Source organism: Bombus pyrosoma, linkage group LG5, assembly GCF_014825855.1.
Source record: "Bombus pyrosoma isolate SC7728 linkage group LG5, ASM1482585v1, whole genome shotgun sequence".
NCBI lineage: Eukaryota > Metazoa > Arthropoda > Insecta > Hymenoptera > Apidae > Bombus > Bombus pyrosoma.
The window spans coordinates 5,899,450-5,913,774 of NC_057774.1; the positions used below are offsets into that span (position 1 = coordinate 5,899,450).

The 14,325-nt window shown below is 48.6% G+C and overlaps 1 protein-coding gene across 6 annotated transcripts in view; it reads left to right on the forward strand.

The window, feature by feature from the left end:
- LOC122567424 overlaps positions 1-14,325 on the forward strand; it is a 230,615-nt gene that overhangs the window by 192,943 nt on the left and 23,347 nt on the right. For all 6 annotated transcript variants that reach the window (XM_043725902.1, XM_043725907.1, XM_043725903.1 and 3 more), the window contains one exon: positions 3,612-3,724. In XM_043725902.1, coding sequence (XP_043581837.1) covers positions 3,612-3,724 — 113 coding nt within the window. The remainder of the gene's footprint in view (positions 1-3,611; positions 3,725-14,325) is intronic.

Below are 14,325 nucleotides of genomic sequence, written 5' to 3' on the forward strand. Positions count from 1 at the left end.
AGGGACTCGGAAGAGGATAGAGGAAACGGACGACGTTGAGATCCATGCTAGTCGAAATCTACGATAACAACTCGAGAACACAGAGCTAAAGTAGTCCATAAACGAAGATGGAACTATATCATCGTCGGTGTATCGCGGTGTGTGTATGATGGAATTCTCTAATCGATCGATCGATGCTGTTACGTTTATTTCTTGTACAGTTAGCGCGAACGAATCAGCGACTAATCAGTTCCTCCTTTCATAAACATTTCGAAACTTTAGGAAATCTGGATCTAACGCGTGTTCTAGATCGACTGGAGAACATGAGAAATCTTAACGTTATGTTTCCCAATCGTGATGCTGTGTTCTGCTTGGCTATAGTTCGTGCAGCCTATCACACAGCGTTGCAAACCGCGGCCAGAGATTTCTTGGAGATAATCCGATAGCAAACTTTCGGGCCTAAACTCAAGAACCGTCTGAGAGCCTTGATTTCCTGAAGTATAATTCGACGAAGCGACCCTTCCCCCGAGTAGTTGTTTAAGCAGATTATGTCGGAGATTAGCGAGTTTACCATTCGACCGCCGAGTAGACGCAAATTTCCAAAAGTCTCATCTAGGGGAACAGTCCTGTTCCTGTTACACATCTGCGCCGCTCTTTCTTCCAAACGATAGTAAATAGCTAAACCGAAATTAATCGACATTATCGGGTATCGATGAGAGCTCTGGTGACTCACTTTCGCAAGAAGACTGGTCCGAGATGAGATCATCGGGGACCAGTCACCCTTAGCCCTGTTTCCGAGTTCGACAGCCGAGACGCGTTCCCAGCCCCCCGCGATACGATTCCATTGGAAACGTAAGGTCGTTATTGCATTTCGTAGGGCCACGCGCGCTACTATGCTCTAGGATTCCATTAATTGGATCTGGAGTCGGGTTACGGGTTCCTGTACCGGGCGATGCTGAATCAGAGCAATCGTAAGTAGCGTGTACAACGCGGAGGAAACGTATGGTTTCCCTGCGGGGAGGGTATCGTAACAGCCTGACAGCGGCTTACGTTCCATCCCGAGCCTAACGACGTTATGTGCAGCCTTTGTCCGCCATTTGATTACTCTTTTCCTCTTAGTTCTCAGAAGCTCGTAATTACTCGCCGCATTTTTTCGTACTAATTGGACGTCCAGCTTCCGACTTGATATAACCCTTGTTCTACTGTTTCTTCCCTATGGCTTGCACGTAGTTGCACAGAATGGAAGATCGTGGACGATCGGTTGTGGAACGCTTCCTATCACCGTACTTTCGTCACACAAAAGATGCGCGGGTTTATCGAATATTGCGGAGACGCACGTGTGCCGATCGCATGGACCTGGAAAACTTGGCGGCTGCGCGCTGCTATCCGTTAACAGAGATTCTATTTTGTATCTTTTGCACGATCCACAAGTTTCCCGTTTTCTGGATGGAAAGAGGAAAAGAGAGGCAGGTCCTTCGTTCTGTCTGACGGTTCGCAGTCTCACGGTTTTATCGAACAGGAAGGACGTCGCCTGCCTGCGGATTCTGCGTCAGTTTCCGATAAAAGTGAGTCGATCGTGAGGAGGGAAGAAACGCCTGGCCACCTTGGCTTTTCTCCTCTTATCGTCCCTGGACGTACGAACCCTTGGTACCGTCTCGACGTCGTAACGTAAAACACGAGCATTCGACGGACAATGTCTGGAAAGGGAGGCGCGTCCCGAAATCTCGGGAGGAAATCACGTTCTCAGTCAGACGATACATCATCTCCGTTGGCTTTATTTCCTCTGCGTGAGGAAAAACGCGACGCAGAGTGGTGGAGACCGGGTGTAGGGAATTCTCTAGCCGGCTGCTAAGCTCTCGGCTGAATCCATTAGCTGACGCCATTAATATCTCCGTAATGATGAGCGATGAGCCACCGCGAGAAGGAAGAGAATCGCGTAGTCGAGTCGCTTCTAAGTGCGTGGAAGGGATGGGGTGATTCTCGACAAAGAGCAACTTACATGCTCGCGCGCACGGCCAAACCGCGATCCTATCGAGACTCTCACACATACACTCATCAACGAAACCTTTGATAAATGCTGCTTCTCTTGGACCGCTGCCAAACAACACGTAGCACAATATTCCATCGCGCGTATACTCCCACTCTCGGCGAGGCAGTCTACTTATCGATGTACATCGAATCGCCACTGTTCCCGGGCTCCTATGTATATGGAAAACAAAATGGAACGACTCGTTTGCTCCGCACTGCTTTCGAGTCTCTTGAATTTCTTGGAACGATTTTAAGAAGGGAAATAGATTTTTCCAATTGCAAAGATTCGCAAGAGGACATCGTTTCGCCCGCGATCGTCTGACGATCGAGCGCATCGCTGGCGCGTCGCCAACCCCCGAAACATGCGCGATTCGAGTATAATACTGGGCGAGCGCGGAGCCATAGCGGGGGTAGCTTATCGATACGCATTAAATCCACGGTCCCAAAGCGACTAGTCGTTCTTTCCATTTATCCAGCATCCCTTTCCAGCCACGCGTCTCGCACCTCCAGGTCAATGAGTCTCGTACTCACAATACGCATCGATCGATTCGCGCGGATCTCGCGACAATGGCTACGAACCGTCGAAGAAAGCCGATAGAATGGCACAGGAAATCTGACCCCCGCCCCATCGCCATGGAAATTCCAACAAAAATCACTTTCCCTTTTCACCGGAGCTGCGCGTAAAACGCCGCCAGCCGACGCCCTGCTCTCTGCCTCCTCTTCGCGCAAACCAGGCACGTGTCACGTGTGTTTTCCAAGGGCCGCCCTCGTCTAGGCGCATCTCTCGCGGAGAATGTTAGACGACGTTACATGCGAATCTCGTGTTTTCCTAGCTGGATTCCCGCGCGCTAGATTTTCTCGTTGATTTCACTGCCGTTATTCGTGTGTCTAACGTTTGGCAGAGAAAAACAATGGTGCAACGTTTGAAGAATAAATCCGGTTTCCCGGCCGCTAATACGCCTTTTCCGCTATTACCGCATCCGCATAGTACGAGAAACGGTGTTTCGTCATACGGCGTTCGACCGTGTCGTGATTACACGCCGGTTTCGTAACTGGCCGAGTTGCTATCTTTGTCGAGGAAACGCTGACGACGTCCTGTTGATCGATCAGTATAGTTATTTGCAGTTCTATTGCAGAAACGGCTTTTTAATAATTTGAACGCTCATTAAAAAATCCATCGAGGCCAATGATCTGAACAACCATTTAAAAGCATCCAATAACTCTTCGAAATATCGTATCCACCCGAAAGTGAATGCAACTTCCAAAAAAGCTGTGTTCGCGTACAATCTTGTTGAAAGCGAGGGCATAAATCAATACCACTAAAGTTACTAGCAACGAAGTTCCTATAACTTTTAGCGATATCAATGATTCGTTGAAAGGGATCGGTCGATGTTGTACAGCTTTCAGAGCCGATACACGCTTTTAAGATGCTTCTAATGGCACGAACATTTCATCGCTATTATTCGCATTCACTCTACACTTTTCCCTAACACATCCTAAAATACAGTGAACGAAGATCGTAAATATTCATTACGAATTAAATTAATACCAGAACAATCATAAATCGCACGACTTACCTAACGAACGATCTGTTTTGTTTGCAGATGATCGATGCATCCTACCACACGAATCCATCGCTACAAAGCACTGCCCTAATCATCACCTGCGCGGTGGTGCTCCTCCTGATGGCAGCGATCGTGTCCGTCGTTTTCTGGAAGTGAGTACAAATACTAAAATTCGACGAGTTTACAAGTAATTCCGATGACGGTATGGAACGACGTACGACAGGATAGAAAATAACATAACGCTATGTCCGACGGCGTAAAACTCTTCAGGGTCGCGTCATGGAGGAGCTTGTGACTCCATAGTAATAAAGACTAGGTTTCATTCCGGCTGGACATCGTAACGTGTTCGAGGTTCGAGGTCGCTCGGGTTGTAACCATATTTCAAGGGTTCGAGTGGCCATTCAGAGGGTGAAGGAGGGACAAGAAAACGTCTGGTAGATAGCAGGAAGAAAAAAGGAAGAACGCGTCATTGACATTCTAGTGGCCATTAAATTAGCCAAAAATAGGTCATTTCGCTTCACTGCCTTCGCGTGTAAATGACATCGTTGCTTCGTTTACGAGCAATCTGCCAACCCTACTCCAGGCTCCCTGTCATTTGTCTCGTTTGTCACAGAAAGTTTGCCAACAGCTAATCAGATAGGCTTCGCGAATGCATAGTAAAAAGAATGTAAAATGTATGCAGGAAACGGAGCTAATTGCCATTCCAGTGAGCGTTGAATTATCGAACCATAGCTCGTTACCATCGTTAGAATTGCTTAATCGTGTTGTAACCGCAGCGGTTACGAAAAAATATACTTTTCGCAAATACTTTCGCAAATGTACCTGCCTTTATTTTACAACGGAACGTTAATTTTTTATCTGCTTCTGCGTTTAATCTTCGTACGAAAATGCTACTAAATCAGACTTAATATACTTGGATCTAATTAATAATACGACAGTCCAGTACTTTTAATAGCAACTGTAAGAACAGATTAGGTCGTGCGACGTGTGTCGACAACGACGGAATGCGATTTTTTAATATACGCCAGGTGTGATAAAATACACCTTACCATATTCGTTGACAGGAATCATCTTAGAATTGCAACAATGTCGAGAAAGTCAGATCACAAAGAAGCCTTTCCTCGACGAGACGGACAAAGGGCCAAAGAAGGTAAAGCGTACTTCAGGCAGTCCTAAATTAGCCAGAAATAGGGCATTGAAGGAATGGCGTGCGTCGAGACGGTGTTACGCGCCGGTAACGAGAGAACAACGTTACACTGATAATTTCCGACACGGTGCGGCGGCTGTACAGAATTCCCTCGCTTTTGTGCCCGCGTAAGCAAGTTGGCCGCAGATCCGCGCGACTATCGAGCCTCGTACAGGGAAGAAATATGCATTCACCGCAGAAACGCGGCTGCGAGATTTACAGGGCCCCACTTTACCTCCATTCGGACATTGTCTCTCGTTGCTTTATGCGGCAAGTCGTCCGCTCGACGTAGTAAAATATGAAATACGACTGGGAAAAAATGCTCGCAGAGATTGGGGTATTCTCTCGCAGCGGCGCGTAAGAAAGCAATTTTCAGGAATAAAGCGCGAAATTTTGTTTAGATCTAGCGTTTCTTATTTTAACCTTCCCGAACGATCTTGCTTTTATTACAAATACACGCGACTCTTATATCTCAAAATCATACGTAAAAATATAATAAGTCACATTTTCCCTATCTCAGACGATAGAAGAGCACTTTGAAAGTTTCAAGACGTTCCAATTCCATACCGAAGCCTTCGAATTAAATACGCTTGGTGTTTATTTGTGCCGCGTGTTTTCGAGACATTCACACGATTGAAAATAAAATCAGTCGAGGTATCGATCGATGAAAAAGCCGGAACGAAATGAGTTGCTTGGCAAAGAGGTACGACGACTAATTTCGCGTGCACCAGAAGAGTCGCCGGTAAAAAGACGCGGCGGGCGATGATGCCACGATCGATGAACTCTGGCCGAGAGATCGGCAACGGGCCAAGACGATTTTGGATCGGACAGAGGCCCGCATTCAGGATTCACCGGTGGCGTGTTGTATTTTTATCGACACAAACCTCTCGAAGGTCCACCGGTCGTGACAATGCCGGCCCTGTGTGCTTCGCTATTCGCGCGGTTATCGTAACGCACATTCGTTATCGCTAGCTCTCGGTGATATCTCTGTTGATAGTACTGGTATTTGTACTCCGTATTTTCCCCTTTTTCTCTTTTCTCCAGAAATTAACAGATTCTTCACGCGTCAAATTTTCCTGCATTCTCCGGAGTGTATTATTTGTTACGAGCAAGATGAACCGTTGCGTTTTAGACCGGGCTCGCGCGAGTGTTGAAACAACGTGCGTTGTATAAATGTGTATATCGTGGTATATCGAAGTGACGCACGTTCCTAGCGTGTAGGCTGCACCGTAGGACAGTATATTTCTACGACGAACGTCACGCGACGGACGTATCGCCGTTTCAACGCTCGTGTGGCCCCGGCCTTACTCGGCGATGTAGGTACAGCGGTGCAGCTTTTTATTCCACAAGGTTTTCGCGCTCGATCAACTGGACGTCCACGTGGATAATTTGTTTCCACGACATTCGAAAGCAACGTCCGTTTGCACAACCGAGTCTCTGTTGTATCCCGTTTTTTCAATTTATCGTAATAGCCGGCCATTATCGTAGCCCACAAGCGTGGTATCTCGAGTGTTACCGCTCCGCGACTCGCCGACTCTCGGCGTCGAGTTGCCGGACTTTGTGGGTGGTATCTTCCTCTACATTGTGCTTGGAGCAGCTTCTTCCCCTCGACTTGACGGCAAACGGCGTGTTCTGTCGCCTCGCAGCATTTCAGCTCACCCAACGCGCCGAACGACACGTGCATTTCCTCGTGTAATAAACCTTGCTATTCTACCTGGTGTCTCCAGAGTTAACGTATATTCTTCATCTCGTTTCTACCGAATATGTAAACGATAAAAATTCATTGGAGTTTCTTAATTGTTCCAAACAATTGATCCGCTAGTAAATGTACGTAACGCAAGAATAGATTTATAAAAAATGTATAAAAGGCACTCGAGCGATCGTACCGAATAACTTTAACCTTAACATCGATAAACTACAAACTGTCTTTTTTCGCCTCTATTCGATGCGCGACGTTATAAAAAGCATCCCTGTCCTGCACCGTACTTGAACTTTCACCATGTATGGACGTACTGCAGTAAAAGTAATCACGAGCCTGTGCCCATAAACCTGTAAACACGAGATTGCTTTGCCTTTTCTTCCCTGCAGCGTGAAAGTAAAACTCGCCTACTTTTCCACGCAGTAGGTCACCGTTTCCTTGATCGAAATCGCGCGTGTCTTTTTAATCACGATCTTGGATAGCCGGTGCACGAGTGTAGGAGCGTAAGAAGCGCAGGGACGGGAGAATGGAACGCTCTCGGCTTGTTCGTGTTCCAGGCAAACGCGGAGAACCAACACGACCACGCGTAGTTTGTATGCTAATCAGAGCCGTGTTCACTCCCATCTCCGCGTTCTCCCTTCTTCGTCCCATGAACGTTCGTTCCGTCCTCGCTGTCGTCGTCGTCGTTGCTCTTTCTCTACGCCGCTATGCTATTTCCTGCCTGACCCGATGCGTCGTCGCAGTCGTTCGGCCAATTCGCGATAATTCGACGCCGTTGTTTTAAACGGCCACGCGAACCGGACGATTCGTCGAGAACCGACTTTCTCCCGCTTTTAACCATCGAACCTATTCCATTCGCTGGCCGCGACAAATTGTAACTGATGTAACCGAGCCACGATATCAGTCGGTCAGCGTCGGCTGAGTTATTGCGGAGGCAATTATTCGATCGTGTTGTAGCTTGCAGTGGATCGAAGACAGTAGTAGTCGGTATTATTTATAGCGACAATTGGACAGAGGCTGATAGCAAAGGACGAAACGTGTCCCAAGTCGAATATCCTTTTCCTGGTAATAATGGAACATATTTCTGTCGTTAATTCTCAGGTGGATATTAAACGTGTTGGTTGGTTTAATAAAGAGACGAGTGATAAAATTGTAATAATCAGTGTATATTAAAATCACTGTAAGTAATCGTAATCGTCGCTCGTTCAATGCTCTTCTTCAACTCTACGTTTGCTATTCGACTTGCTATAATGACTCGTTATAGTGACTGTCCTAGAGAGCACGTTCGTCTCTTTCTATCGAAAGTTATTATAAAAAGTTCAAATGTAACTCCGGTTGACGATTACAAATAACAGCGATAATATTTTGTCCGTTCGTTTACCTTTGAACCTAGCAAACCAAAACAACGTTGGTATTCCAATGCACAAAAATAGGAGTCTCTCCCGATTCGAATCTTCTATCGACTCGTGTGCAGCTGCAATCCAAAAATGGCTTCTATCTAGACACGACGAGTTCGTTTCCATTTCCTCTGGCAATAAATATCTCGATGGATCGCAACTGGTGTAAATTTCGCAATAATAAAAATGTTGTACGCGCGACATAAATGTACCAATGATAGAAGAAACGAGCGCGTTACGTAACCGACGCAAGGCCGCGCGATAATTTTTATTCCGACGTCGTTGACCGATCCCACCCCTAGTCCCGACCGCTGTATCGGTCTCGCCTCACGCGGAAGCGCATTCCGGGGACGACCGCTCGAGGATATCGATACCCGCGGCCACGGAATAGTCCCTCTTTCCCTCGTTTATTTTCCTTATCCCAGCCTTGGAAGAGAAACGGCGTGGCAAGCTTTAAAATCTGAAAGAAATGCCTCCGTCGCGTCGAACTGAGCGAACGAGGGAAGGGGGATTAGGGGGTGGAGAAGAGATCCCGTAGTCTTTATTTAACCGGCAGTCTCCCGATGCTACGAGGTTCCTGGCAATACCTCTTCGCCTAATCTAACCTATATTTTTCAGTGTTTCGCCCGAGCAGCCGACTATCGGCCGCCTTTGCGCACCTTTTCTGCGGTAACTATCCCTTATGGAACGAAACTACGTCTAGACAGAACTCTGCTCGTAACGCCTCCATTTCGCGTAAACGCGCCGTTGCGTTCAATGCTCGCTGCGAAATCCTGGCGAAACCTCGCGCCAACCGGGCGGCCGTCTGAGGAAAAAAACACACCCCTATATAGCCATTAAGGGGTGATCCGACACTTAAAATCGGATCGAACTGCCTGATACGAGTCCCATGGAACTTTTTTCTAGCTGCCTTTCGATGTTACTTTCCTCCAACGACTTCTTTGTAAATCGATGATAATCGATTCCAATGGGATTCGAGTTATGATCTTCGACGAGGCTTTGAATCAGACGACGGTAATCCTATCACCGTACCTTTCCAGTCAATGGCTAATGTCCGCTTTCTTCGCCAAATCGGATCGTTAGAAGAAAATAGGATTTCAGAGGGTCGTTCGCGAGGCAGGAAAAAGCTTTTTCGGTGAAACGAAGCCCGCTTCCTCACGGCGTGCATACTCGTTAATTCGAATCTTCGATTGGCCGGGCAGAAATTGCACCCGTGGTAATAACGATAAACATCAGTGGGTTGTTCCGAGGTTGAATTGTCGCGCGAGCCAGTGGCGACGAACGCGATGCTGGAAGCCGGCGGAATGGAGAAAAAGGGGTAGAAAAAGACAGTCCAGGGAGCGGTCGGTTCAACGATATTTCTCAGTTGCGCGGTGGGAGGGTAGCATTACTTACGTTCCACTTGCCACGGCACAGATTCGAGAGACGATGTAAACGAGAAACAGGGAATCGCGAGAACGAGGAAACGGACGGGGGCCACTCGCTACTCTTTCCTCTATTTCCTCTTCCTTTTTCCTCCATCTTCCTACACCTTTTTGGCCCTCGCTTTGTCTCCGTAAGCCACATTCGGGTCACCGGCGCAACGCGCGCCGGTACGCTTTAACGATCTGCATTGCATGAGCACTTCGCTTTCTCCTGCCCTCCCTGTACAGTTCGTTTCTCCGACGAGGCGAGAAACTCTTCTCTTCCTTCTCTCGGATATTCTTGCGACCCACTGCACCCAACCCCCGCCGGCGTCGTCACAGTTTCGGCTTGTACACGATGCCTGACAAACAAGCCCCGGTTATTTCGCATGGCAAACAAGCGGTTACCGAATCCCTTTCCATTCCCGTTTTCGGTGGCGCGCGCGTTTATTTCGGGGAAATCCGATTACTCGCTCCATCGGGACGTACCGCGCTCGTTCTCGCCGGAATTCTCTCGCGAACCATATCGAAAAAGCGAGACGGACCTTTCCCGAAACGATACTGTAGCAAATTTATTAAAATCCCCTAACAAAATCTATGTCTCTTTCGCTTAAAAGATTGTTTTGCGCTGGCTGGTCTCTAGCTATTTGGGTCGCGAAGCATCCCCCTTTTCTTGTGCCTGTTTTTCGCCCAAATCCAAACGTTGCGTCGTTGCGACCGTACGAATGTCCCATGTCAGGAAAAAAATACGCTTGCCCCCAGGGACGCTGTAGGGGTTGATGCCAAGTCGCAGAGGGGATGCAGCACGCATACACTATACAACAGTCAGCAATTATGTAGAGTGGCCGGTGTCTGAACCGACTCGGTCTAGTTGGCCGCTGCATTCGCCGTGCACTTACTCGTCTTTGCTGTCGTCGATGGCCGACGATGGCGTCGTTGCTTGTTAACGTTGTGCCTCGGGTGTCTTGGAAACGTGCAGTCCTTTCCGCTTTTCTCTCTCTCTCTCGTTTCATCCTTCTCGATCGCAGAGGCAGAAGGACTCGAAGCTGGCTTCTGTTGCGAGCCAGAGACATTGGTAAGAAGTGCACGTGCAAGAAAATCGCGGGATGCACTTACGGATATTACCGGGGAACGCAGCCGGTGTAAGAAACGGGGCGAACGTCGCAAGACTCGTTGTTAAAGGGACCCGGTTGGCAAGAATTAAATCTTCTGGGAAACGTACGCGTTCGCGGTGTAAATCGTCGTGACGCGTTTTGCTGATTCTGCGTCACGTCTCGAAAATCTTTCTCCTCGAAGGTACCCGGGGGCATTCAGAGTAAATTAAAATGGAACATCGAGCTAATTGAAAGCGAGGAAATCGAGAAGGACGTACTTAAAGGGATGGACGATTTACTCATAACAGGACCGCTTAACAAAGATCCTGCTAAATGAGAGGCGTCGCTATTCCTCTCTCTTCGTTCCATGGAACACCGGCTGGTAATTAAGCGAAGACAAAAATCCTCGTCACCCACCACCGATTCAACCGTTTTTTCTTCTGTTTACCCGGGAATTATTTGCCGTTCCATCACTTTGGGTCGCGCTTTAAAGCTTGTTCTCTCTGCCGCCGCTCGTGTTTTCTCTACGCTTCCTCCGGTTTTTCACTTGCGTTTGTTTTGGTACGCGTGCCCGATATCGCTCGTAATCAAGGGCCCATTGTGAACGTTCTGCGGGGCCATTAGACGGACGTACACGAAGGTACGAAACGCGGCCAAGTCCGGTGCATATACGCGTAGCTGCACGGAACGCGTACATCACTCGATAATTTCGGCCGAGCCTTCCTCGACTTGGACGATGCCTCGTTCAGGGAACAGTGAATCATGCTCGTTGTTTCTGTATATGCAGAGCGGCGGATACCCGTGAGGGGGAAACGGTAGTCCATGGGTAATTTAACCCGTGCCAGCCCTGAATGGGTTATAATTGGTGATGACAGGCCGTCAGGAGAGGCAGCATTCAACGCGGCGAAAGTGTCGCCCTCGAGGATGAGCGCGTCGTGCCAGACGTCGGAGACACCCGCCGGATTTCTCTCTGTACGTGTGGGTGACGTCGATTCAACCGGGTACCGTGGAAGGTTACGATCCCTGAATGGCTTGTCAGTTTCTAGACGCGAGCTGTTCGCGGTGTAATCGCCTCTGATGAGATCTCTTCTCTCTCTCTCTCTCTCTCTTTCTCTCTCTCTTCCATCGTTTCTTCCCCTCTTCTTGCCTGCGATCCATCTTCATATTGCCCGAATCGAAAGTCTATTACGCTCCACTTTGTCGACGAGAAACAGAGGCTTTGAACGATGCACGGATAATTCGATTAGATTGGATGGTGGAGAGCCAATTCACGGAAGGTAGTGTTGAGAGGTAACCGTGACCCGAGTTATGAACGGATTCTGTTCCTGAAACGATGCACCTTATAGCAGCTGTTCGAGCTGTGGTGCATCGAGCACTTCCTCCGTTCCCTTTGTAACTGTAGACCTGGCCTACGGTCGGATTCCTCCATTGGTTAAGCGAGTAGACATAATTCCATTCTAGCAGTGATATGCTCGTGAACGCAGCATTCGAGAGAACAGTCAGGGTTTCTCATATCTGTGATCGAATACGTTTCAAGGATTGTAAATTATAACAGTTAAAAATTCATAATCTTGCACTCCTCTAAGAAGTACCTACGCGTAATGTTTAAACGCCAAGAATGATACAATCGATGGAATACGATTTTAACGCATTAATCGACGTAAACAACGAGGACAATGGGTCCGCGAATAGCGAACGAGAGTGAGAATCCCTGGAGCAGCGGAGGAAACACGCCGGACTACCATCGTTCTAATCCCATTCCATTGCAGCTTCGCAGCCTGGAATATTACCCTAACTAGCTATAATTACGTCATCGTCATTGTCTCCTCACATACATCGGCATTGAATGCTAGACAGCCGTTTCTCCACAAGCTCCGACCCCTTCGCGCAGGAGGCCGTCTCTCTGCTTTTCGATCCCTTGTTCCTCTCTCTCTCTCTCTCTCTTTCTCTCTCTGCCGGCCTGGTCTGGCTCATTTGCAAGGGCCAGCGAGGCTGTACGTGCATAAATGCCGCGCGGATTTCCACGGTGCGAGCCCCGTTTTCGACGGTTGCTGCCCGTTGCAGCCGAAATTGTAACCTCCGTCCTCTCTTTCGCTTGTTTATTCCGCGCACCTGTGACTCTTGCGGCGGAGCCGTTTCCACACACTCCATTCACCGGCTGAATGTGTGTAGCTGGCTCGTTACGTTTTCATTCGCGCACTCGACGCTTTCGCGCGGACGGTCGTTCACCCGGTGACTTTTTTTTTGTCCCCGGCTTTCACAGCTCGTAATTGGGGAAAGAAAATCGTCAACCGCCGCGCGGAACAGCCGACGAAAAAAGCGTCGAGTGTCGCGGAAAGGAGCTCTTCCTGCGAGAAAGCAATGGGAATGACGTGGCGGAACACGGAATCGTACATATGTAACCTACATACTTTAGATTATTATTTTACGTCGGCTCGTAACCGCGACTGCTGCTTTAAAAAAACCTCTGTTCTCACGTGTGAAATGTCACATGAATGAAAGGTACGAGATGTCAGATGTCAATGAACTACGATAGGTACGAACGATCATCGGATGTACTTAAGTTTCTACAGCCTTTGCATAAATTCCAAGCTAAACAGCTCTTGAGTCTTTCGATATTCGTTTAATCGTTTCCACGGTTAACGTCACTTTCTGCAACTGTGCTATTACTTATGAACGAAATTGTACGTATACCAGTAGCGGCAAGTGGAGCAACGTGGAATTCGGACTGATGCAGCGCGCGTTTCGATCAGATTCGAGGCCGTACCACAGGGACATCCATATGCATAGACGGGGCCAGGGATATCCGTGAAGGCGCCGATCGTCGACGGGCCAGGAAGCGCGGTTGGGATGCAGCTGCGCGTCGATGGTATTCGTCCGCTTGCATATCTGGCACGGAGTGCATGCTCGGATGGCGTGTAGCCTTGTGTTAATACAGAGACGGGATCTGAGCGCGCGTTAATATAAGCCGGTCGCACCGGCGTCGATTAGTTGGTGCATGCAGCGACGCACGGCCGCTCTAATGCGACGTTACGCCAGTTATGTTATGTCGAGTATGCGAACCGCACTCAGGGGAACGCTGCACCCGAGATGGAGCCCCATAGAGCGTTCTGATCTGCCTGCACCGCAGACTCTATGTGCTGCGGACAAGCACCGTGCGTCCAATACCAAACTGTATCGGGTGGTCCGACCGCCACGAAGGCTGCGCAATTGCATTTCGCGAATTATTGGCGTATCGCCGGCAATTTCGATCCTGCACTCTACTCCCCGTTCAGAATTCGAGGCCATTGGAGGAAACGTCGAGACAGAGGCGAGCCGGACCACCGTCTTCCGGCAGACCCGAATTCCTTTGGTTATCGAAGCAAACCTCGAGAAGGTCTCGGTTCCCTGCCAATTAGACAAGAATGGTTCGTATCGTCGGCTCGTATTGTCCTTGGCACGCCGACTATATCGTCTTCTTGATACCCTCTCGTAAAGGAATCCGTGGACGACGTACATGAAAGGAACGCCGGGATCGGAAACGTCTGAACGTTTATTCGTATTGTCCTGTATTTTGCCGATTGTTTCGATTGAAAATCAATTTGTAACCATATGTAAAAGCAACGAATGAACCCGTCGGTGCTTCATCAAGAGTATAGAGAACGCGTTCATGGATGTTTCCCGTTACACAAGTAGCTAGTAACGAGTTTATTCGATTTAGATTCGTAATATATAGGACGTTGATTAACGGTAGTTGCCGGCAGAAAATTGGCATTTGTCGCGCGCACGCGTTTACAGCGACCACAACTGCGCGACAAATGGAAATTTGACGGGAGTAGTTCTTTGGCAAGTTACTGATTGAATTAATACCGAGCGCCGGCTTCGAATGGAATTCGATTACATCGGCAGTTGCACCTCATCGTTGGTGATTGCGGCGTGGAAAACACTGGGTTCGATCGTGATCGCGCACGCCGTCGAAACCGTTTCTACGTCTT